The following is a 26,029-nucleotide window of genomic DNA, read 5'->3' as shown; positions in this document are numbered from 1 at the left end:
GACTGGGCCCCAGAAAACTGCTATTCGAAAAACCAGAGCACTTCCTGTCATCAAACCTTTATCGAGCACTTCTGGTATTCATGGCTGTGAGTAGTTCATTCTGAGTTGTATTTTGGGTTTTGTTTTGGCGGTGAAAGGGTCCCACATCAGCTCAGCCTTTTGTTCTAATTATATCAAGAGAAAAAACGTCCGGAGAACCAAATGAAAAGCAAGACACATCAGCTTCTAAAGAATTTCCATATTTATTGGACATAGTGTTACCATACACATCTCATGCCAACACACAGGAGGCATAGACAGACAAACGCACCAACTTCTGTGTTCCAAAGTCACATGGCAATAAATAAGGATGGGTGGGTCCTTTTTTTTTTTTGTCTTTTTCTTTTTCTTTTTTTTTCCAGGAAATGAGGCTTCATTTCTTTTTAACTGTACAAAATTTACACTGCAAAGGGTGAGGGCAACAATCCAGAGCTTAGGGGATCTGGGGCTTGGAGGTCTGAACGCAAGTCCAGAGCCACTTTCTGGGCCCCCGCAGCCCTGAAGCCACGTGTTTGGCTGAACACAGTCCTCAAGCGGGGAAGTACAAACGATTCTTGTCTCTAGGTGGGCAGCAGACGAGAGTGGGGGTGTCCTTCTCTGTCCACCTGTGCTCTGCCTCCCTAAGGGAAGGAATGCTTGGCGCACCTCCCAAACCTGCAGCTGTCCCCTCACCGGAGCTAGCAGCATGAAACTGTGCTTTCCGTGTGGTCCTACCAAGCAGTGTGTGAATGGGATGGCTTTGCTGCGCTCTCTCTTTTTGGCTCCAGTCACCATGGTAGAGCAGTGGGAGCAACTACTGCGAAAAGGGCCAATGGACCAATCCAAGAAAGAGAGAGCCAGTGATGTGCTTTTTATTCAGCTTCAGCATGCCCAGAGCCCTTCAGCAGCAGGCAATAAAACAAAACTCATTTCCGCTTAATTGAATTTTTCTTCATCTCACGGTTTCCAATTTTTAAAGTGCAATGTTTCAAAATGAGCCACCTCGGTCCTTCCAGACCCTGCTGGCTAAGGAGGTATGGTCATTATTTCCGTGGTTATAACCGAGTTGTCAGTAGTGGTGCGTGGGAGGGGTTACATGGGAGCGAGGGTGCCAGACAGCACGCTGTCATGGGGCCCTTTCGCGGAGCTGAAGCCTTCAAGCCCCTCCTGCGAGGAGGCAGTCGTTTCAAAACAACCAGCTTGAGCTTCAGAGGCATTAGTGTCTTTTGTTCCACAGATTTCTTAGACTTTTTGCAATGGGAACTTAACTATGAAGATCTGATGGCCCCAGTAATCTTACTAGGTTTCATGTTTTACTCTGGCAAGGAAACAAAAACAAAACAAAACAAAACAAAAAACACAAAGTTTTAGAGACACTCTCGAATGCTTTTCTTATGTCTTAATGTTGTTCTCTTCCCCTGATGTTTTACTGCGCTAGGCTGCAGGAATCATGTTAACCAGTATGTAGTTTTCATTTTACATTATATCTGTAACTACCAGACGGGGCAAGAAAGAGAAAACTCGAAGACTGAGCCAAGTTTGCCTGAGTCGCCCAGCAAGTCCCTGAAAGGACCCAGACTTCCCAGCGACGTGATTTACCCAGAGGGCCAGCTTCACCCTTGGATTTGGTGTTTCCTCTATGCTTCTCTTCTCAGCAAATGTAGATTCTTCCATAGCTCCTCAGGTCCCATTTTTGCTCATACCAGTTAACCCTGGAAACTTGGGGGGGAGGGTTTGTTGGTTTGTTTTTCTTCGTGTCTTTAATTTGCTCCTGGATTCAGAAGCCGCCTACCCCTGGGGTCTATCAGCCAAGCGCCGCAGATAATGGTTGCTAGTCAGTTGCTCTCTTAGAGCCAAAGACAGATCCGAATATCGTAAATGCCATTAGAAGTTCTCGTTTCACTTGAAAAATTCCTATCATTTTAGCCAGGAGGAAACAACCCCCATGTAGCACCTTATACCTCAGTAATGGACTATTACTATAATATTAAACTATTGCCCTCAGGAGCAATGGAGGAGTGCCCTTCAGAGAATCTCAGGGTGATGTTCTATTCTTCTCCCTCTCTGAGCCACAGAAGAGCCAAGGAATAGTGTTCGCCTGCTGTGGCTCACTGATGGCACCGGCCCATCCCTATGCTAACCTCACTTGCAAGGAGATATGCTTAAAAGCCGAGGCCTGTTATTGTGGCTGTACTTCTAAATGAGGCACTAATGTTCACTGCTTTCTGGGGAGGTGGTTCTAGGGCACTTCGTTCAAGCTCTCCTGGCTTTCTGGGAGTGCTCCCTCAAGGGTTCTTCAAGCCAGCCAACCCACCAAAACCAAGGAGGCTACTACCACCGGCTGCACTGCTCACTGAGGGCTGCAGGACACTTCTGTTATTAGTAGGAATGAGGACAGCGTCCATTCTTCCACCAGCGGATCAGGAGTGAGCATGATGAACTCACGTACAAAAACAAAAACGGGTCAACTTCAGGTGATCTTAAAAGCCCAATGTCATACAGAGGGGGGCATGTCTCTAGAGAGTCCGCCCTCCCTGCACTGTGCTCACCAAAAATACGAAGTGCCTCTGAGATCGTGTGAGATACTAGGCCAAACAGTCCAGCCAAGATAGTGGTCTGGGTGGGACGGTGTGTCACTGGTTCATCGCCCAGCACCGTCTCCTCTGTATGGTGAGCAGCCGGCTAAGAATCGTGTGTTTAAGCAGCCGTCCTCCAAAGAGACAGTTGTGTCTTCCTTTCCTTCACGTGGCTTATCAGCTTGCATGTGTGCCCCTGCCCCCACTGCCAGGGCTCACACTACTCGGGGATTCCCAGCAGCGGAATTGGCTAGGCGTAATACACCAGCATCCCTACACCTGGAGCCTCCGGACGTCTACATTTGTAGACTCTCCAAGCAAAACTCACAGCAATTGCAGCACCCCACAAAATAAGGGTACAAAATCCAAATGGAGCAGAGAAAACGTGGCATGAAGGCTGATCCCAGGAATTTACTGACTTTGTATTTTAAAGAAGCTGGACGGACCTCAGTTTCATTCCTGGAAAGGAATTTACAATAGATGCAGCAGCCAAAGAGGAAGTGGTTTTTGTCTACCATTAGCCCACCTACCACGTGCCTAAACCCTGTGGTCCTCAAAAGGTGACGAACCGTCCACAGGAGGAGGGGCCCTTCGGATCTCTGGCCCCATCCCTTTAGTGGAAGAAAGGCAATGCCATGTCACCCTCTCCTGCTCTCTGATCTTGATTAAGAAAATGGAGGCCGGAAGCCGGAAGAAGCAAACCAGCATTTCCCAAGGGTACTGGGAGAAATCCTGCCTAGCTAAATTCCAGCGTGCACACGGACAACTTCCTGATGGACAGAGGTGGAGGTGAGGTGCGTAACACCAGGCACTTCCCACAGAAGTGCGGGCTGCCGCAGGGGTGCAGCTGAAGCAGGGGTCGGCCTCGCCCTCTGGGTGATGGGCTAGAACAAACCTGCAGCCTGAGAGTCCACACAGCCACCGGCTGGAGAGCTCTGCCTGAGCACAGGCCTGGAGCACCAGAAGCCCAGAAACCGGTGGCCCGAGGACCACTTGGAACCCTTTGGACGATCTTAGGGCTGCTCCCTAGTGATCCCTCCCAACCAAGAGAGGCCGAAAAGCATTACTAGTTCTTGCAAGATACCAAAACCATCCAACCGAGCTGGCTACCACGGTGGCGAAATCTCTCCTTTTTAAAGGGCTGGGAAGGGTTGGCTGCAGCTGGGGTGGGCTTGCAACCTCATCTACAGCAACTCCCGCAAACGGACTCCGTGTCATTTCAGCCTACAGGATGGGGAGCGCTGGGAGGCGGCCTGCTGACCCGGCTAAGCAGACCGCACGCTCTCACTGATTGTCGTTCTGTTCTCTCTGCATTTTAGCTTTGATCACTTTGTACCCCTCAGCCTGTCTTGTGGAATAAATGATAACGAGCAAATTAAAAAGGCACACTGTGCACCGAGGGGACTCGTCGGGCAGTCACTGTGATGGTCCAGGGCCACTCAGCTCCGGCCTGAGTCACCTGCAAGGAAAACCACTTCTTGCCATCAGGGATTCAGTGACAGGGATGGGGTTTCTTTAAAACCAAAACTGAGAAGTGTTGTCTGCCTTGGACTTCTGGGCAGGGAAGAAGTCACATTTCTCACAGCAAAAAAAAGAAGAAGAAGGGGACATGTATTCAATATCAAACGGTGGCCATCAAAGTTTTCACTGACCTTTAATAAGTGACTTTTTATTTTCAAAATTAGAGTTCAATAGGGTGGTCCAGAAATCACTTTTATTATACTCAAGGGCCGTGATGCCTCTGCCTCAGGAATCTCAGTTCTGGTGAGAGCAGTGGTTCGGGAAACATCTCACGAGACACACCAGTCGGAGCAGAGTTCCCAAAGGCCAAGGTGGCCTGACGGTCACCGCGTGCTCCCAAGCACTGAGCAGCCAAAGCCTGTAAGCAGGGCAGGGGGCAGGGGAGGAAGCCACCAAGCAGCACCCTAGCGCTCTAGGCTGTGCGCCCCTGTGCCGTGTTCTGAGAGGAGGCAGTGTTCCCACCACTTCCCCAGGATAACAGTGCCCTAGTGTGGTCTCTCGACCACCTAGGGATCAGCGGAGGACTTCCATTGAAAATAATGGAAATTCACATTGGTGCACTTTTGATCCTTAAAAGGCAAGTCTCTTTCGATCCTTGAAGATATTCTCTCAAGCCAGGACGGGTAGGGTGGGGAGGAGAGATGTTTAAAAAGGAGGATGATCCATTTCATCGAGCCAAGAGGCTGGGCTAGTTGGAAAGTCGGGGTAGCCTACACTGCTTCCTGTGGAGATGTCAGAGGTGGGTCCCCCAGCCATGGCTCTCAGCGTCTGGCTTACTCCCTGCCCTGCGTGCGCAATGACGCCCAAATTACTGTCCACCGTGTAATCCAGCCCATTGAGCAAAGGAGCGTGGGATGGCAGGGACGATATGGAGGATGGAGACTGGGGGATTCCATAGGGGCTCCCATCCCTCAAGTCCTGATAGGATTGTCCTGTCCCGTCCATGGAGAAGCTCCCATTCATTAACTGTCCGCCTGTAACGTCCCCCACGTTGCCATAAATCCTATTGGTGTGGCCAAGTTCTGAGAGAATTTGATCCTCTGTGGACAAAAGAACGGAGATTTATTGTCAGCCGCCAGGACTCCAGTGGTCCCTGTTCTTCACAACCTAGGAATACACATGACCAAGAAAGAAGCCCAAGGACGGCAGCTGCCTCGCTGCCGTGCATGAGTCAGACACCAACGTGTCCCCCACAGACTGACCCGCATCAGGGGGGAAAATAAGAAACACCTGCAGAGACTAAATGCAGATCCCAGAAGACTGGACAAATGTTTGGGGTGTTTGTTGGTCCCATGGTGCTCATGTACTAAGATGGCTACAGTAAAGAATAGGAATGCCTGAGGTTTGTGGGTCATATGTTATCAACCTTACCAATGGAAACTACATGCTGACAGGATTTAATATGAAAGCTTTCAAGCTGAGAAAAGGGCTTGGTTTGGTTGGTTGGGAAAGAAGCAGGCCCATGTGGTAAGGATAGCTGAGGACCACTCTTAGGCATGTATACGAAAATCCTTCTGTTCCACCTGGAAAAGAGGTTCAACAGCAAAGGACTTGGTTTCTCTCTCTATCGAATAAGCTCTTCACTGGGGACAAAGTGTTGATGTGAGGAAGGCAAATGGTCCTTCTTGTTTTTTGATGAATTTCATTAAGGGTTTCTAATGGAATGTGTGCCACCTAGAAGAATTCACCTCTCCAACAGAGGCGAGCACTTTTAGTCTTCAGAAATGAAGAGTTCTATAATTACCCAGAGAGACCCCTGACATGTCAACCTGGGGACCCAGCTGCACCCAACAGAAAAGAGCTACAAAGCAAGACTTAACAATCCTGCCTGCTCCACACGTTGATTTTGCAGCTCAGATGAGATTAAATGGCTTTCCTAACCCCACCAACAGGACTGGAGGGTGAGCATAGGCCCTTGAGCCCTTCCCAGGGCCCCGCAGGGCAGGCCTCTAGAGTGAGCCACAGTCCTCTTGGGGCATTGCGCCCTGGTGGGCAGCTTGTTCTGTCCTCTGCCCCCCAACCTCCTCTTCTGTTCCCACCCCGGGCCTGTGCACCAATTCCCATCAAGCCTCCCCAGACTGGACTTCAACACGCATTCCTTCTGAGGGCCTGCCCTAGGCCTGCCCCCTGCTCCAACCTGAAAATGCGAAGGGGCGAGGAGAACTCATGCCCTTTAAAAGGAAGCAGAGAGACGAAGGCTCAGCTACACTGGAAAACAGCCATTACTTGGCCTTTTGCCCATACCTGTCATCCGATACGGCAGGGCCCTCTGTGGGGGCCACAGGCTCGCTGTGGGGACAGTCATGTCTCCGACTATAAAACTGTGCTGAGCTTCCCCCAGACACATGCACGGTCAGCTGTGTTCACTGAACCCCACAACACCACTGTGAGGTGGGCAAGGATGCAGTTCATCCCCATTTACAGAGGGGGAAACTGAGGCTCAAGAAAAGTGAATCGGCTTGAGAGAGCCACAATCAGCAACCAGACTTCCGACCCCCAGCTCCCTACTCTTTCTATCCACCACGACAGAAGACCTTCCACAGCTGAGGACTCAGTACATGAGAACAGTTACGGCTTTTTGCAAACAACCTCCGGATCCGAAACATGCAGGAATTTGCAATTTTGCTGATGCACAAATCTGAATGTAGCGCATGCTGCGAAGCTTATGTGCAGGGGACAGGATGAAGTGAGCAGTGGGGGAAGGGATTTCAGAAGCGAGGCCTGCCCCCTTCTCACAGGCACTCACAGTATTGACTTCCCAGGGGGTGGGGCCTATAGAGCATGTCATCCCCAACCACCACCAGGAAAGGAGAGAGGGGTCACTCTAGGGGATCCTGGGAGGGAGGCCCGTGCCCCTGCAGAGGAGGGAAATGCAGGGCTGAGACACAGCGGTCTGTTTACGGCTTCCCCCGGGCTGGTGAGAGAGAGCCCCAGTCAGCAGGAAAGGAGGGGAGGCCTTGGGGCCCACGGGCCTAGGGAACCCGGCTTCCACATTTCAGCAGCAGAGCTCTCTTGTTCCCTACTCCTTGTCCCACTGACAGGCCTCCACCATCCCCACCACCGCCCCCCTCCTTTGCTGCAAGTCGCAGGGAAGAGCCTATGTGCTGGAGGCAGCCGTCAAGGCCTCAAGAAAGATCCCTCCTGAGCATCAAGAATTACTGTTTCCCAGGGGCCTTTCCTAAGGCCTCGGCCTCGCCCCTCCAGCCCTGCTCACCTCGGAAGCTCAGCTCACTGTCACTAACCCCACAGTCCTCGGCAGAACTCTCCTTCTCCTGCTTGCTGCCTCCCCGGCTCCTCTTGACGCTCTTATAGAACTGCCCCCAGCGATGCCGCCCCGCGTCCTTCTTCAGGCGCTTCTCCTTGGCCCTTCTGTTCTGAAACCAAACCTGCCGCACAAGCAGAAGGGACACGCTCGGGGGGTGTCCGCCACAAACCCAGAGCCCCCAGGGTCCCCAAGACAGGCAGCTGGAGCCAGGCCCTGAAGCCTCCATGGAGTTCAGGGCCAGGAGGGTGATGTGTCCACGACTCCCTCTGCCTGGGCCTCAGGACTCTGTCCCTGTTTCCACAAGCTTCCCAGGGTCACGGCCCGAAGCCCAGCTCCCCGGGCGCGCCCTGAGCCTCGCCCTTGTAGCGTGTAGAGGGCACAGGACACCGGGGCCCTGTCCCAGGCCCAGCAGGAGGGCGCAGGCCTGGGGCCCCGAGAAAGCAGAGGAGGCCAGGGCGTCTCACCTGTACGACCCTCATGTCCAGGCCGGTCTCCGAGGACAGCTGCTCCCTCACGTGCCGGGCAGGCTTGGGGGAGTTCTTGTAAGCGTTCTTTAACGTCTCCAGCTGCTTGGCTGTGATGGTGGTCCGGGGCCGCTTCGCTCCGGCCTCAGAGTCATCTGCGGTGAAGACCACTCCTTACAGGGCTCTGCCTGCCCGAAGCGGCTGGGGCTCGTCCCCCTTCCTCCTCTCCTCACGCAGCCCTGCCCGCCATGGGCAGAGCCGCGGGCCGGAACGGTGAACGACAGAGTGGCACGGTCCCCACCCCCACGGAGCCCTCTCCTCACCGCGGGCCCTCCTGACTCACAGGAACATGAGGACAACAGTCCCTCCCTCAGCTCCCCACCCTTCTCCGTGTCCCCCGGGGCTCCCACCAGACCCAAGGTGCGCAATTCCATGCACTTCCCTGTCCTGGCAAACACTCTGATTGGATGTCCCTGTGGATCGGTAGCTGGGCTGTGAAGGCGAATGAGCCAGGGTGGGTGAAGTGCGTTCTGGGCCGCCCCAGACGCCCCTGCCCCTCCTGCCCGCAGGCCCCTTCCCGGTGGCCTCCCTGGGCTCAGCGGGGGTGACCCCTAAGCGGTGTTCATCAATTATGGGTCAGAACGCGTTAGCGGGTTGTAATGTCAACCGAGAACCTTTCGAGGAAGTAGGACGGATGGGATGAGACGGGACAGATGAGGGCAAGCATCGCTTCCGGGACTTGCTTAGTGCTCACTGTTTGAATAGGTGTGGTGAGCTGAAAGGTAAAGTGAGTTCCTGACTCTGGGTCACAGCCAAAATTTTTAGAAAACCACCGGTCTAAAGAGTGCTCAGGACAACATACTGGCGGATCAGCCTTCAGTGGATTCTGAGCAGAATACTGTTAGAGGCTGGTTTGTTCAGTCAGGCACAGAGGCATCCGGGTGCAGTCAGCAGCACACAGCCAAGTGCAGACGGCTCATCTCCTCTCCCGGCACTAGACTTACACCCATCCTCTCTGCATGGCATCCCCGAGTCAGCAAAGAGTAGGTCAGCCACCATGTCCCTGGCTCTCTGGGTTTTCTGTGCTTCCTCCCCTGTGTGTCCTATAAGATGTCTCTACTACATTCCCACCCTGTTTCTCTCTTCCTTCTTTCCCATTCAAGAAAACCCTCTCTTAGGAACAACAATAAGCCAGTGTTTGCTAAGCACTTACTATGTGCCTGGTGTGATCTGAGAACTCTGTGTGCATTCAGTGCTCACGACGGTTCTGAAAAGGTTTTCTTGCAGCCCAAAGACTTGGGCTCAACCTTCTTGTTGAGTTGAGTGAGTGATGTGGGCGAGTTACCTCCCCACTCTGAAGCCTGGGGCAATGCCATCTGCCCTAAGTTGGGCAGCGTGTTATACAGCCCGAGTCCACACTGCAGTCATGCACACAGCAGAGGGAGGACGAAGTCCCTTGTCCTCTCTTCTCCTTGGGCTGTTTTCTCCTCTAGCAGAGCTATTATCGTCCGCAACCCCCTGCCACCCCATCCCTCCCTTGGAGCCCTGGATCCAAAGAGAAAGGCTTTTAGAGCCATCGTGGGAGAAACTGAGGAAAGCCTCCAAAACTCTCTATATTTCAAACTCTGTATAAGGAATCAATCCCTTCTGCCCATATTTACAGAGATAACAGCATGCCAGCGTTTGATGCCAGTATGAAATAGTGCACTTAAAAAATACCTGTATAGGCTTTAGATATAAAATTTGAAATCATAAAACCAGAAAATTTTAATTGATCAAGAATTGCCTAATTTTTAAATAAGCTGGCCTCGTGATTTAGAAATTGCTGTCACCATGGCTAGATGGCAGTGCCACTGGGATATACCCGTCATCCTGGGCTGGTGGCGCACTGGGATATACCCATCATCCTGGGCCGGTGGCCCCTCTGTTCAGAACTGCTGTCTACATCCATAGGACTTCCTTCTTGCGATTATGGGAACTATTATGCTGTTATTTTAACATTCACTGTTATTATAATTTAAAATCTTTTTTATATCCTATAACAATGTCATCCAAGTATTCATTAAGTAGTGGTGGCAGTGCTCATGCTGAAAAATGTACCCAAAAATCAATAACTTTGGTACGGAAGTTAAATGTGATAAAACGCTATGAGGAAGGCCAAGCGAGACCATGATATCCTAGGCTGTTAATTTAGGAGAGAGCATTCTGCAAGGTATTAGAGATAGTGCTGAGAAAATAAAAAGTAGCATTAAGGCAAAGATACACTTCACTGGTTATGGATTTATGTGCTTCCAGAATACATCCCCCCCTCCTACTTTTTACATTAATTCCTATGGGAAAATTAGTCTTAAAATATGTTAGTTTTGAATTATGCAGGGTCTCCTAGCACTTGTCCCCGGCATAAAATGCAACCTCATTATATTGAAAATGCAAATATCCAGGGAGATGTAACAAATGAACAAAATCATTCACACTAAGGTACAAATAGCTGATATTAGGTCCTTTGTGTAGCACCAGGAAGGGAACTATAAGCCTGAAAGAGGGTTTAGATTAGCAAGGAAGAATTAAAACATAAAAAAAAAAAAAAAAAGCCAAATGTCCCAAAGCAGATAAAGGTCCCCTGCTGCACTAAGGATCACTCAGATTTCACAGGATGGGCTGGGCCCTGCCCACCAACAGCCAGAGGCAGGAGGAACACGTCAGGAATGCTGTGTAACCTTCTGCTACTTGAAAACCTACAGCAGATCTCACCTCCCTGCTTGTTCGTCTTCCTCACTGGTCTCACCCTCCTTCAGCATCCCGTTCCACAAGCCTCATCCTATTTAACCCTCAGGAAACAGCTCCATGTGGCAGGTGCTGTTCCCCGCCTCCTACTGACCCTACTGAGCTGAGAAGCCAAGACTCAACCAGTTACACGACTGGCCAGGGGACCCCCACGTTAGTGACTGAGCAGCAATGCCCACCAGCCTCTGATGCCAAATCCAGAGTCCTACAGAGGTCTGCTATGGCACAAATGATCCTTGATGAAAAGTGTGCACCCGACTGTCATTCTTGCCTCCCCAGCTAAGTCTCCCCCTCCTCTGGAACCATCCCCAGCAGCGGTGGATGCCAGGCCGTGGATGCTCAGGGTCTAAACAAGGCCTCTGATGAGGAGAAGCAGCCTCCCGCCTGGAGGGAGGTCATGCAATTCTTAGTATCTCTGGGGAAGGGCATCAGAGGTCCAAAGGCAGCTGGGATCTCTGAGTCCATCTGCCTTGATGGTTTATCCCCGACAAGATGCCCTAATCTTCTATGACATCAGAATCGATTCCAAAGCTCTAGGAGAAGAGAGAGGACGCCCCTGACTCCGGCACCCCTGCGGTGCCTTCCTGCCCGCCACCCACCAAAGCTGGCTGCCTCACAAAAAGGGCCTCTGTACCTCTGCCTCCTCACCACCACAAAACCCTCACTTGAAACCGTGGTTACTGGGCAGAAAAATCAGTTTCTCCATGTATGGGTCAGATCTATATAACACACATGTGCCAGGAAAGATCTAGAAGGAGATGCATGAAATTTGTTGTTGCTTTGCTTTTTGTTTTTTTGGGTTTTTGTTTTCATCAAGCCCAGAGCTGTCCAGAGCTGCTTTCTGCAGTCACACCCTCAGTTGATAAAGATTCTAGTCAAAGGCAAATGGCCTTGATGTTTTGTGAATTTTGTGCATCTGAGATCCCCCAGGCTGCGTTTGGCCAAATGCCAGATCTGGAGCCAGGGCGAAGGGCACACCACCTGGGGGCCCAGCTGTGAGTGAGGAGCCTGAGGTGGGGCTACAGGAGACGGGGAGTCAGGCTTGGCCTTTCTGAGGGTTCAGAGCTGTCTAGGCCCAGAGCAGCCGCTGCCTCGGCTGACCATGTGAGGGCAGGTTTTCCAGGTGTGGCGACCACGTGCTGGGTGGGGCCTGACATCAGCCTCAGCCGTGCAGGGGTCTCTGCCGAAGACCCTGGACGATGGCCCTGAGGGGGCTGGGGGAAGGGGAGGTGGACGGGAAGTTATATGGCAGATTGGAGCCTCCCAAGGCGCAGACTCGCCGAGCTCTTGATCCTGCATCAGGGACTTCGGGAGATGCAAGGAAGGGGGAGACCCTGCCCTCGACAAGCCTGAGGTCTGACAGGGGAAACACGACAGTTGACTGAAATAGAAGCTGACTTGGGCCAACACTAGTGCTCTCACTCAGTGAGGCCTTGGAGGCGTGGGAGTGCGGAGGAACACGTGAACCCCAATACCCAAGGCAGATGAGCAACCCCAGTGTCCACTGGGAGACAGCGCCCCCTCCCAGGCCCACCCCAGGCAAGGAGCCACCGGCACGAAAAGCACGAGGCCCCTGGCTGTTCTTAAGCCCACCAAGCAGTGGAGGGGACAGCACGCTCTTGCTGACCGGAACCCGATCGGTGAAGCCAGCGGGTGCGAAAGGGTGGGGGGTGTGGAGAATGAACCGTCCTGCAGAGATCTGGGGATGCTTCTCCGAGGAGGCAGGGCGCCAGCGAGCAGGGCTCCAAGGGAGCAGGGCTCCTCCAAGGGATTGGCCACCAGGACCGGGGAGGAGCGGGCAGCGGGCAGCCCCGGGCAGAGGTCGGGGCGGGGCAGGGGTGGGGGGAAGCTCACCGTTCTGCTTGGCCGTCTCATAGTCCTCCTTGCACACCAGACGCCCGTCCTCCATGAGGTAGAACTCGTCCCCTGTGGCCAGCTGCCGGTTGCAGATGATGCAGGCGAAGCAGTGCAGGTGGTAGACGAAGTCCTGCGCCTTGCGCACCACCTGGGTCGGGGGGATGCCCTGCTGGCAGGCCGTGCATTTTGTGCCGAAGCGCCTGTCAAGGCAGCAGGAAGGGACTGGAGCTCAGTGTGTGTGTGGGGGGGGGGGTGTCTGGCTGCCCCCCACTTCCTATCATACCAGCCCCTCTCCTGCCCACCGCTCTGCGGTGTCCATGGGCGTCAAAGCCTGGGCCACCCGGTGCTTACCATCCGGTCCCCTCTGTCTCTAGCCTCATGGCTCTGTGCCCCGGGCTCTTTCCCCACAAAATGAAGAGGCCGGATCAGAGCCAGTCTCCCGTGCCTCTTCCGGGCTGACAAGCCAGGGGCTCCCGCATGCCCGGTTAATAGCCCTCTGGGTCCCCTCTGAGCAGGCTGTTTCACCCTCCACATCCTGGTCTTTGACTGTATGGTGAGGCCTAGAGGACCAGCGCCACGGGGCCACTGTGTGTGTTCACGGGCTGGTGTGCAAAAAGCATCCAGCTAGCACCTCTTTATGCTCCCGCAAGAGGAGCCAGGAGACAGCACGTGCCAGCGTCCGTGCTGGAGTTCTGGAGAAACTTGACTTTGGCAGCAGGAGCAGGGATCTCCCGAAGGCTTCTCTCTCCTGCCTCTCCCCTCTGTCTGGCACACGCCAAAGCTCTCCATGCCAACCACCACCCCCTACCCATGTACAGCCCCTGAAATGCACTGGTCTGAGGTGGTCCCAGGAATCTGCATGTTCGCACCCCTATGCCATTCAGGACAAGGAGTCTACAGACCTCTGTTTGCACAGTGCTGCTGTGGCCCTCTCCCTGGTCTACACCTTTCTGGACCAGCACTGAGGCAAGAGGAAGGCGCCTACCGCCACCCTGGGCCAAGGGCGGGAGGGCGGGAGAAGCAGACACATTGAAAATATAGTCCAGTGGGGTCATTTAAGCCTCCTTCCCATGCTGCCCACAGACATGGAGCCTCGCCGGTGATCATGGAGGCCAGAGGGGAATCTGGGGCCAGTGTAGACATGGGTGATGAAGGGGGTGCTCCACTACAGGTGAGTCTTCACTCCTTCAGGAGGGAGGCGGGAGGGGTTGGAGAGGCAGGGGCAGAGTTTAAAACAGCAATCAACCTAATTATTCATGACATTTCACACAGCAGAACTTTATCTTCTTCAGGATGAAAGACTTCGCCTAATGGATCTGGGGAAGGTTTGATTTTAATGGTCCTTTTAACTAATGCTTATAGGCAGCCTGATTTCCCCTGAAAGGACAGTACATATTTCATCCACATTAATACCAAATAAATTAATTATGGTCATGGCTATCATGATGAATCCCAGATTAATGCAGAATGATGGGTCTCTTATGCAGTAATGATACCTGCTGGGGGGCTGCAGGGGCCTGGAGCAGGCGTGGCCAGCTGCGTCTTCAGAAGCTCCCCTCCCGGGAACAGTGTCACAGAGAGAGAAGTGGGGGGGGTCTCTAAGTCTAGAAGTGTGGCCCAGGGGACTGCTTTTCTGAGATGAGGTCTGAGAAGGGTGTTGGGGTGTGAGGGGCTGGGGCATCTGGCTTGGAAGGACCCCAGACCCCTGAACTGCTGGAAAGTCTCTTGGTGTGGCGAGGAGGAGGTGGAGGGGGGACTGCGGGTGGCACAGGAGCAGACCTCCAGAGCTGATGTTCTTAGCCCGAGGCTCAGGACGGGCTCTGCAAACCACCCCAGAGTCATTCAAATTTGTGCATCATGAGGGGTTTCATCAGATTCTCAAAGGGGCACAGGATCCAGGAAAGGAGAGTTAACATTTGTTGAATGAATAAATCAGCAAATAGAGACCCATGCTTTTAGAGGATGTACACGGAGATGCTAAATCTGAGGATGGAGAACAAAGTATGCTGTCGCGTCTAGAAAGTTCTACATCTCCCAGAACACCTGCGAAACCAGGCTTCTTCAACAACTGCTGTCTAACCAGGTCATTTGTGTTAAAGGGGCAGGTAGGCAGGCACCCGGTTGTATCCTGTGTGAGTACGTGCTTGTGTGCGTGTGCGTGTGCGTGTGTGTGTTGGAGGGACAAAGAGAAAGGAAGCCTGTGTGTATATGTGTTACTAGAGTGTGTTTTCAAAATGCCTGCAGTTTGTGTATCTTGTCCCGACCAATTCACACTCCCTGGAAGCCCTCCCACATAAAACACTAAGAGTCCAGTGTCCAAATCCTTTGCTGCAGATGCTGGAGCCACAGCAGCTCCAGAGAGTTCTCCAGACACCAAGTCTGATCTTGTTGAGGTGAGGAGCGCTAAGGGGAGGCTCCAGAATGCAGTGAAGACCCCCAGTGGCAGTGCCCTGGGAGAGGACCACGTCTCTCTCACCACTAAGAAGCAGACCGTGGCTTTCAGTAACCAGAGCCCCAGAGACATGAAAGATAACGGGGGTATAAATTTAATCTACATACCGACAGTGATTCATGCATAAGGGTGGCAAGTGCACAAGAAAAATGAAAAATAAATGGACTTTCCCACCAGCGTTTTTTAGCAATTGAAGCAATTTTCCTGATTGTGGGATTTATACCGATGGTAAGTGGAAGTTGCTCCCTACTACCTTCCTCCCCTGGAGCACAGCCAGCAGGATCCTCGATGAGGGGACTCTGGGCACCCCCTTAACCTGCAGGGCTCCCAGAGCGCCAAGGGGCACCCCCGCCACCTGCTGGTCAGAATCCGTGGCCCCAGAAAAAGGTGCTGCCTTGTTGGAGAGGGAGGGTAGTGAGGACACTGTCCCCGAGCTCCCAGAGCTTAGACCAGCCGGGGTCACAGAGGAGACAGCCGTGCCTGGATAAGCTGGATGACTCCTTCCGTGACAGGCAATAACAAGACGGCCATAGTTTAAATCCCCTGGTCCAAAATAAGGTAAAACTGTGAGCTTGGCTGCTGAGAGAGGCAATGTCTAACCAACCTGACCACATTTGAAGGACACTGGAGTGGGGGTGGAGCTGGATGCCAGCCAAGGAAGAGGCTTCCTTTTTTTTTTTTTTTTTTTTTAATGTTTTACTTATTTTTGAGAGAAAGAGAGACACAGTGTGAGCCAGGGAGGGGCAGAGAGAGAGGGAGACACAGAATCCAAAGCAGGCTCCAGGCTCTGAGCTGTCGGCACAGAGCCTGATGCGGGGCTCGAACCCGCGAACCATGAGATCGTGACCTGAGCTGAAGTCAGACGCTTAAGCGACTGAGCCACCCAGGTGCCCCAAGAAAAGGCTTCTGAGAGATTTCCCAGGCAGTACCCCCTTCCTCCTGTCCCCAGGCACCTCCTATGTGCAGGGCCCTGCCTTCTTGCTGCAACCTGCCGTGCCCTGCTCACCAGAAGGACCATCTCTCTGGCCAGGCCTCCAGGGACACCCGGTCTCCCCAGGGAAAGCAGCTAGAGGTGATCCAAATGACAAAGAAAATGCGAGGAAGGACTTACTAATGGCCCAAGTTCCTTTCCTACTCAGACCAACGTCACTGGAAATTCTCTTATCCCTGCCCAGCTTGTAGTAGACAGGCAACAAAGACCCACTGAACGAGCAAAGGAATAAACACATGAACTCCTTAAAAAGTGTGTTTGGGGGCAACTGGGTGGCTCAGTAGGTTAAGCGACTGACTCTTGGTTTCACCTCAGGCCACGATCTCAAGGTTCGTGAGTTTGAGCCCTGCATCAGGTTCCATGCTGGCAGTGTGGAGCCTGCTTGGGATTCTCTCTCTCTCTCTCTCTCTCTCTCTCTGCCCCTCCCTGCTCGTATTCTCTCTCTCTCTCAAATAAATTAACTTAAACAACAACAAAAAAAATAAAACAAAACAACAAAAACAACAACAACAAAAAAAAACAAAAGTGTGTCTGAACCATCGGGGAAGGACACAGAACACAAGAACTCCTGTCAAAAGCTTTTCCGAGAAAGTACTCAAACCCGGGTTGCAGTGAAGCTGCAGTGGACGAAAATACAACTTTGCATCCCGCTTTGTGCCATCATCATGCACATTCGACAGATGTCACCTGCGTGTCCAACGTAGAGGCAGGTATTACGATACCTGCTAACAGATGAGAAACTGAGGCTCAGATGGTGAGGTGCCGGCCGCGGCTCACAAAGGCAACGAGAGAGAGAATCGGGCTTGAACTCGGGCTTCTGAGAGCTCTGCTGGCACATGGCAGGCATCACAGCAAACCTCCACTGGGAAGCCAGCCGTGCTGTCCCCACCCCAGAAGGGAACTTGGGGAGAGGAGCTCTGAGCTGCTCTGAGCCCCAGAGTATGCGGCCCCCAGACCTGCAATGCAGGGGCTGCTCTGGGACCCTTCACCCCGGGGGTGACCCCCAACACAGCGACTGACCCTGCCTGCACCTTCCACACTTCTGCCCCCCACTGAGGGCGGGCCTCAGGGGCCTAGACCACTGGCTAAGGAAACGCACCAGATGTCAGCCAACAGGGGCCAGGCCCGTGTCCTCAGTCTCACCCTTGGGTCCAGTGCTCAGCCTGAGTTCCCATCTGCCCATTTACTTGTCCACCCCTGCTGCTGTCGACAAGCCTGGTGGTGGGGGGGGGGTGGACTAACCTGAGGGTGTCTGGATCCTGCAGAAAGTGGGCAACAGGCAGGCCCTGCACACCTTCTAGAAACTGGTGCATGTAAATCCTATACCACGAATGTTCTGGCACGTTCTGATTTTAAGCTCTGTCCTATGATCCCCAGGTGCCCTACGCTGGACACTGAAATGCTACTAACGAAAGCAGTTCCCAAGTACTAAGCCCCTACCGTGCACCCCTGTGTGTGCACACCTGTGCTTAATCCACCGACCGCTCCCTGCTACCTCCTCATGGCGGTCATCCCAGCACCTCCCCCTCACCTCCTCCACCCCCCCAGCCCCCCCCCCCCCACCGTGAATTTGGTCCTGTCCTTCCTGCCATAATGCTTGGTGACTTCGATAGCCACACAACAGTCCTTCCTGCCCCTGCTCCCTCAATTCTCTGACCTCTTCCTCTGAAGGTCATGGCCACTACCCTTCCTCAGCCACTCATCCCCTAGTCCACTCAGACCTTCTGTTGGCAGGAACTGCAGTGCCTCCAGCGGTACTTTCCAGCCATCACGCCGTCTTCTGGACCTTCTAGTTCCCTCCCCGAGGCACCAAGCCCCACAGCTCTGCTGACGCGGGGTCCAGCTAGTGCTCCCGCTGTGCTGTGCACGGGTCCTCGCTCCCCTCCTGGCCCGGCGCTCCTCCTCACCCAGCAAGGCCTCTGCTTACTAACCCCTCCCTTGCACACAGCCTCACCTCACCACCCCGCTCGCCACCCTCTGCTTTCTCCACCAGACAGGGAGTAGACACAGCACCTCACCGACGAGGCTCAGTTCAAATCTGTGACCCGTGTCTCAACAGGGCCCGGGAGCCACAGGGAGGTGTACTCCCTAGTGCATTCACTCTCCTGTGCTCCCAAACACCTCCTCTCTCCAGCTCCCCGCCCCCAACCCCTCAGCCAGTGGCTTCCCATTTCCCAGGGAAAAGGGGCACTCAGCTGTCCTGTCCGGCCACCCATTTGTCCTGCCTTCCCTCTGCTTCCTACCCCAGAACCACCTGTGCCCCTGTTCAAGGCCAGCTGCCCACTTAGGCACGGAGCCCTTTTCTTCCTGCCTAATAAGATCATTCCTCCAGCAACTGTTCCTTTTGCCCCCACGTGATTAATTTCCCCTCTCAACTAGATCCTACCCAGCAGGCTATTATTTCTGCCACTTCAAAAACCCTCTTTTGACCCCGCATCTCCCTCCATCTACCACCCAACTTCTCTACTCCCTGTAGAGCAAAATTCCCCAAAAGAAGGGTCTACATGCAAGGTCTCTAATGCCCCTGTTCCCACTCCTCTTTTTTTTTTTTTTTTTTTTTTTAGCTTATTTATCTATCTTGAGAGAGACAGCGTAAGCAGGGGAGCGGGGAGAGAGAATCCCAGACAGGCTCCAGCGGTGGAGACCCACCGGGGGGCTCAAACCCATGAATCGCGAGACCATGACCTGAGCTGAAACCCAGAGCCAGAAGCTTTAACTAAGCCACCCAGGCACCACCTCCCCTGCCCCACCACTCTTTTCTTGAATCCACTCTGATGGTTAGTTAATTTTATGTGTCAACTTGACTGGGCCATGGGGGTGCCCAGATATTTGGTCAAACATTATTCTGAGTGTGTGTGAGGGTGTTTTGGGATGAGATTAACATATGAATCAGTAGGTTGAGTAAAGCAGATTGCCCTCCCCATTGTGGCTGGGCCTCATCCAATCAGCTGAAGGCTTGAATATAACAGAAAGGCTGACTATCCCAAGATAGAGAGGAAATTCCTCCTGCCTGACTTCCTTGAGAGGTCACATTGGCTTTTTCCTGCCTTTAAACTTGAACTAAAAAATCAGCTCTTCTTAGACCTCAACGCTGCTGGTTTCTGGACCAGAATTTACACACTATCAGCCCTCCTGGGCCTCCAGCTTGCTGACTGCAGATCTCAGGGCTTCTCTGACTCCAAAATCACATGAGCCAATCCTTATAATAAATCTCTTTATATTACACACACACACCACACACACACACACACACAGCCTGCTGGTTCCATTCTCTGGAGAACCTTTACTGATACACACTCCAGTCAGGTGTCACCCACCAATCAACCCAAACTGCACTTGCCAAGGTCACCCATGACCCCAGCGTTGCTGGCCCAGTGATCAGGTCTTGTCTCCCCTGACTTTTCGATGGCATTGGCTCTCTCCCTCCTCCTTAGAACATTGTGCTTACTTGGCTACAGGACCAGCTCTCCTGGCTCTGTCCCTTCTCCCCCACACCCCCCCCCCCCCCCAGCAGCCTCTCCTCCATCTACCCCACTCGCTGGGGACTTCACTTCCACCTCTCACCCAGACCTCTCGCCTAGCTCAGACTGGTATATCCCACTGTCTCTTCAGCCTCTCTGCTTGGATGTCTGAAACCAAACTCCTGATCCTCCCCAGAATCTGCACCGCCCCAGCCCCGCCTGCGTCAGAGAATGGTGATTTCATTCTTCCAGTGACTAAGGCTGAAAGCCTTGCACACGTCCACCCAATATGTCAGCAAACCCTGTCGGTTCTACCCAAAATTCGGTCAAGAATTGGACCACTTCTGACCATCTGTACCTCTGCCTCCCTAGTTCAGGGCCCCATCACGCCTTGCCCACCACTAAGGGCTCTTGTGGCTTCAGCCCTTCCCCCCACAATGGCCACAGTGATCCCATCTCACTCCCCTGCTCCACACCTTCCGGTGGCTCCCCCCTGGCTCAGGGTAAAAGCTGAAGTCCCTTTACTGGCTTCCAAGACCTTCCAAGACTACCTAGCCTCCTCTCCTACCACTCTGCCTGCTCACTCGCCCGGCCACACTGGCTCCTCGGGCTTCCTCAGCTTGGGGTGCTCTTTCCCCAGTTACCTACATGGCTCATGTCTGCATTTCCTGCAGGTTACCCCGCAAACGTCACCTTCTCCAGGGGCATTCCTTGACCACCCCCATGCTCCATCCAGCACTTCCTTCCACATCTCCCCTGGATGCACCTCACCATTCTTGTTTGTCTACCCAATCTCTCCATGCCCAGCAGGCACCGTATCTGATTTGTTCACCGCCAAGTCCAGTACCTCCAGCAGTACCGGACCAGGACACGTGTTCTGTGAAGAGCTGGTGAATAAACAAGGAATGCTTATGCCTGTGGTACGCATCAATACTCGTCCCCCATTTACGCATGAGGAAATAAGTTCAGAGAGGGTCGATGACGTGTGAGAGACCACACAGCCGGAAACAGTGGAGCTGGGATTTGAACCCGATGTTCTTCGTTACTCGGCCATCAGGAGGCAGCTGGGGGGTGTGAGCCCAGGCCCACGCCAACGACTGCGTGTGGGGGCTGACGCAGCACAGTGCACTGTCCTGAGGAAACAAAATACTGCATAACTTAATTTTATGCTTTAATTGCTTGGTGGTGATTTACTGCGGGCTGTATATTTTTTTCCCGGCTGACACTTCCCTACATGTATTTCTTTTATCTATCACCACACTTGACAGGTAAGTTGCTGATATTTACTGTTACTGTATGTACCAATATTTCCAACATATATCACCACCACAGCCATGTCACGGGCGCATAAAGTTCTGCCCCAGAACGGCCAGCCTTCTCCAGACATAGACAGGGGCCATATTTGGAGAAGGCCTGACACCAGGTAATATCAGAAGCTTCAGGAATAGAAACACAGCCCCCCACAACACACGCTCCCAGACCCATTGGAACTGCCCCCACAGCGCTCTGCTTTTTGCTGGGGAGGGTTCTTTCTTTATTTTTTAGGTTTATTTATTTTGAGAGAGACAGTGGGGGAGGGCAGAGAGAGAGGGAGAGAGAAAAAAATCCCAAGCAGGTCCCATGCTGTCAGCGTGAAGCCGGATGCGGGGCTTGAACTCACAAACCTCAAGATCATGACCTGAGCCAAGGCAGGACACTTAACTGACAGAGCCACCCAGGTGCTGTTTTTTTTTTTTAATGTAATGCTTTTCTTCTTGATAAACATTCAATATTATCCTGAGGTGGATGCTACTAGAAAAGCTTTAGAACCAGTTACCCAGTCCAACCCCCTCATTTAACACAGAACAAAACTGGGGCCCAGAGAGGGGCAGTAACGTGTCCAAGATCACACAGCTTAGTTAGTGGCAGAGAAGGGGCTAGGGAGCCCAACTCCCCCTTTCCCTCAGTCATGCTCCACCCTCCCCCCGTTCCCAGCTGGGGATAGATTTGTTTCCCAAGAGGTAATGGGACATCGGACCCGGATCCGACCCTCTTCTGCAAGAGTCCAGCCCACCTCCCTTAGTTTCGGCAAACACGCATCGAGCACATAGTACGCAGGCAATTTCATGTGAGCTACCTCATTTAAACTGCACAATGGCCCTCCCAGGTAGGTATTTCCATTCCCGGATGGGGACAGGCTGGGAGCTGTCTCCGGCTCAACTACACTCCCCCTCCTTCCCATTCCTACCTCCTGGCACCTACTCTGCTCACTCCAGGCTAATTCCTCTCTGCCTGTTCACTCAGCTGTCACCAAGTTGCCCTGTGCAGAGGAACCACCTGGGATGTCTGCTTACAACTGGAAGAGCCACCCCGACTCCTGACCCCGGGCCCAGTGTCCGCAGTTAGCAAGGCCCCCATGCAGACCACTCAGAGAAGCCCTGTGTCACAGATGTCTCAGCACCCCTGTGGCATCTGCAGGTTGCTTGTTGATTCTTGAGTCCCCCAAGACCTAAGGACCCATTCTCAATGGTGGTGTGGCAGGGACATTCAGGGACGGAGGTCCCATCTGACTCCTCACACCTGCTGCGCTGACACGTCGCTCGGGCCACAGAGCCCAGCTCTCATTCGCCTGTGGCTTCTCCTCAAGTGGGGCTCCCAGGGCCACAGAGTCAGAGCCACAAGCCAGACACTGGCTCTCGTGGGACCCTCCTGTGTGACCTGGGCCAGAGAACCAGCAGGAAATGAGGCGGAGCCGGATCACAGCGGCCAAGTGCTGGGCAGGGCATTTGGGGAGGCCTGGCAGGAAGAAGCTTCCAGCTGCACAGAGGGGAGATGACAGGGGCTGAGAGGGGGCAGAGGCAGTGGGAATAGAAAGAGCTGGGAGCCCGTGACCGAATGCCTGGGGTGGAGATGAAGGAGAGGGCAGGTGGTTGAACTTCACCGAGGAGGAGACGGGGGCCACCCCCCCCCACTGGCCGGTGTGTTTTCCTGGGATGAAGAGGCGCCTCCACACGTCCCACCCCTGAGGAACCCAGACCCCTCTCTGCTTGGGGACCTGTTTCCACAGCTCAGATGCCATCTCACTCCCAGGTTGATTTGCAACCACTTGGCTCCAAACAGATTCCCCAAGGCCGAAAAGTCTCTGGGCTGCAGGCCCCACAGATGTCAGGAGGCCTTCGCCCCAGGCTGGGCAGGCGCAGCTGAACCGGGGCCTCTGGGGCGGGGAGACAATCCGCGGACTCATCACCGCCTGATATACGGCCTCGGGTCCCAGGGGGAGCTGCTCCGCTAAGTAATTGCTTCTGCCTTGATTACAGGCCTTCGCAAATGACTGTGGGCCTGGTCCCACCAGTGTGTTTGAATCTTACAAATGTCCACATGCACAGACACTATCTGGACCATCTGATCGTTACCTTAAAAGGTTTAATTTGCTTAGCGAGGGAATTAGACTATAAACTATTCAGAAATTATGGAAAGTCACACGTCAAAGAGACCCTCCCCCTGTGGGTTCCTTAAGCACATTTTGCTAGAATATGTGTGTGTGTGTGTGTGTGTGTGTGTGTGAATGCATGCACATGGCCATGCGCGTGGAGGGGGGAGGCTAGCAGGTGTGTAGTTACCAGAAATAACACTGGCTCACAAGGACCTGGACCCAGACTGGACCAGCAATCAACCCCAGAACTGAAGTGGCCTCTTCCTGGGGCTACAAAGTAAAAGCTGGCTGGAGATGGCCACACAAGCACACAGGCTGGTCTCCCCCGGCCCGAGCCGGGAACCCCACTCTGGGAAGAAAAGGCTGAAGGCTGCAGTCACACCCACAAAGCTCTGGACCACACGGGGAAGGATGGCGTCCCCTGGGGAGGGCTTGTGGTAGCTCTCACCTGCCCCCACACCACCAGGCAGACCATTGTACCAATCACCTGACCTGCCAACTGGACACAGGCAGGTGGACACAAGTCCCACCCCGGAACCCCTGTCTTGTCTGCAGCCTTTTGTAGCCTCAGCCCCTACGAACCTCCTTCTCTCTTTCTTTCTCCTCCTTCCATACACATTCACCATCATGACTTCAGCAAGAATAACCCCTAATGACGACTACAAAGCACTTCCTAAATCTTACTTCATCCTCAGGGTAATCCAGAAAAGTGGAGATGTGTGTTCCCATCCCTCTTTCGAGGCGGGATGGTGAGGCTCAGAGATCAAATGCCCCCAGGTCACATAGAATCTGCATTCAAACCCAAAGCGGGCCACTCTGCGAAGTCCACCTCGCAGAGAGGCTGAGCAGGACTTTGCCCGTATTACCTGATTTCCTGCGGGTATCTGCCCTGCCTAGGGGCGGGGGCCCTGGTCACCAGAGTGATTGGGCCAAGGTCACTAGTGAAGACCAGGCCGGAGCCAGCAAAACCACCCTGCGTCCCGGCCAAACGCAGGGCATGCTGGAGCTGAAACAGGCTGTTCTCAACTGCAGGGATAAATCAGCATCTCCCGGGCTCCCAAGGACGCTGCTTACCTGCCCTTGGCCGGCAGCCTGCCTGGAGATTGACTGGCTGGGGGAGGGGGCACTGTGAGGAACCGAAGCGCCTGGCCAAGCGGGGCAGCGGCCCACACAGCTCCCCACTGACAAGTCGTGAAGCGGCCTTCTATCCCACTGGGTCCCCACAAGTGACCATCTCTGCCCGCCAGGCAGGTGAAGGCCTCGGGGACAGACAGACACCCCCAGAGACACAAGAAGTTTAGACAGGAACCCCCTGGAGTGGCAGTCACTCTCAGAATGCCTCCAACTCTTCCCCCAGGCTCCCCGCTGCGGGTATGAGCACAAAGCCCTGGTGGTCAGGGACACAAGCCTGGAATGTTCTCGAAAGCTGTGCTGCTCTCTCTTTGATTCCGTAGCCCTGTTTGTTTTCACACTGTCGTAATTGCTGGTTTGTTTCCCAAATCTTCATGTAAATCCCCACGGCATCTTCAGCCTGTGGTTTATTCCCAGCACAATGCAGAGTGCCCTCTGAGCTCTGCCAGGCTACCCTCATCTCAACAGGACGTTAAATGTCACCTCAATAGGAAGGTCTGAAAGCTGAGGGCTGGGGGCGGGGAGGAGGGAGGCCGGGAGAAGCCAGCCCAGGCCTAGCCCCGAGGGAGGGCTCTGACAGCCTGGCCCTCCAGGGCTGCAGGTCAAGTGGCCACACGTCGGGGCCAGAAATCCAGAGACACTGGTAAAGCAGCCAGCATCCTGCTAGACATGGTTTCCATGCTATTTCCTTCCCATCTCACGACTCTGGGCTCCACAGTGAGCTCCTTCTAACAGTAAGGCAGTGAGGTTCAGAAAGGCCCGGTCACTTGTTTTCTGACAAACAGCTAGCACGAGACGGGACAGGAATCCAACCGAGCACCGTCTGGGTTCACTAAACCCCTCTGTTTATAAAATAACTCCCTTTTGTGAAATGCTCCTGTGTGCCAGGTCTTCTAAAGCATGCACCATTAACATTCCCATTTTTTTCTGAAGAGGACAGTGGAGTTCAGAGATGTTAAGGAACCTGCCCAAGGGCACCCAGTTCCTGGAGCAGAGAACCTGTGCTATTCACTGCACTTCAGAGTAAGAGAGCTGCCAAGCCCCTCCCAGGACCCAGTCAGTGATGAGGAGGGGACCCAGAAGCTCTACTCCCAGACTCCTGCCCTCACCAGGCCCTGGTCTCTTTGCCAGGAGATGGGGACCTGGGACGTACGGGACACGCAGCCCAGAAAGGACTCGCTTAGCAAATACAACAGAAAGAGCCGTTGGCTCCTCAGCTTGTGATTCATTTGCGATAGCCTCGGAACCACTGCGTTTAGTCAACTCCGTGCCTCTCCTCTCGGTCTCAGACTTTTATTTCCTGTTGAGAAAGGCAGCCAAGGACCCAGGAGGCAAAAACAACAAACAACAGTAAAGATCAGCCAATGTTACCGAGCAAGACAGAATTCAACAGCTCCAAGAGAAAAATGCAACAACCACAGAGTACAACCTTCCAACAATACTTCTTTCTTGGTCTGTGCACACATCAACATCGCCCTCTGCTGTCAGCCACCAGTATTATCACATCTCGTGGGCTGAAGGCTGATGGAAGGCTGACCTCACCCCACTTCTGAGGTATCACATACCTGCGGCAGGGTACTCTTCACATGACAGTCTTGATTCGAAAATCTTCACGCAGGATAAAGGATACCCCTTGGAGTTACGCAAAGCAGTGGCCCTTCCCCTTGTTATGGGCAAAGAGATTTAAAATATTGATCCTGAAAATTAGAACCACAATGCTGATCAGTGAGGTCAGTGCCCCTCCGAGCAGGGCTATGGGGCAGGTATCTGAAAAGGGCAGTGATTTTTCTTTCCTTTTTCTTTTTCTTCAAGGAGCGTAGAGCAGAGAGTCTCCCTGGCTCTGACCAGGCCTCTTCCAAATCCCGCAGCTGAGAGCATCCTGAAGTCTGACAGGTGAATTCAAGCTCATGGCGCCGACCTTCCCTCTCACAAGGCTGCTGGAAGTGACTCTGGCAGCCTCCTGCAGGACAGGAAGGGGCTTGGGGCTCCGGGAACTGCTCTGCCCCTCCCGCCCTGCCTCGTATTCTCTCTCTGCTCACAGGTATCCTGTGCGCCATGTGAAAGCAGGTGCCTGGTGATGTTTAATGAACCATAATG

At 53.5% G+C, this 26,029-nt stretch overlaps 1 protein-coding gene across 1 annotated transcript in view; it reads right to left on the bottom strand.

The window, feature by feature from the left end:
• Window positions 1-223: 223 nt before the first annotated feature.
• Window positions 224-26,029, bottom strand: part of LHX4 (LIM homeobox 4) — a 46,299-nt gene continuing 20,493 nt past the window's right edge. Inside the window, exons 3-6 of the mRNA XM_025921128.2 lie at window positions 12,483-12,685; window positions 7,845-7,999; window positions 7,330-7,501; window positions 224-5,155 (exon numbers count right to left, since the gene is read on the bottom strand). Of these exons, the coding sequence (XP_025776913.1) occupies window positions 4,761-5,155; window positions 7,330-7,501; window positions 7,845-7,999; window positions 12,483-12,685 (925 nt within the window). The 3' untranslated portion in view covers window positions 224-4,760. The remainder of the gene's footprint in view (window positions 5,156-7,329; window positions 7,502-7,844; window positions 8,000-12,482; window positions 12,686-26,029) is intronic.

This window comes from Puma concolor, chromosome E4 (assembly GCF_028749965.1).
Source record: "Puma concolor isolate L17-30 chromosome E4, mPumCon1.1.hap2, whole genome shotgun sequence".
In the NCBI taxonomy this organism is placed as follows: Eukaryota; Metazoa; Chordata; class Mammalia; order Carnivora; family Felidae; genus Puma; species Puma concolor.
This window is presented reverse-complemented; position numbering and strand designations above follow the sequence as displayed.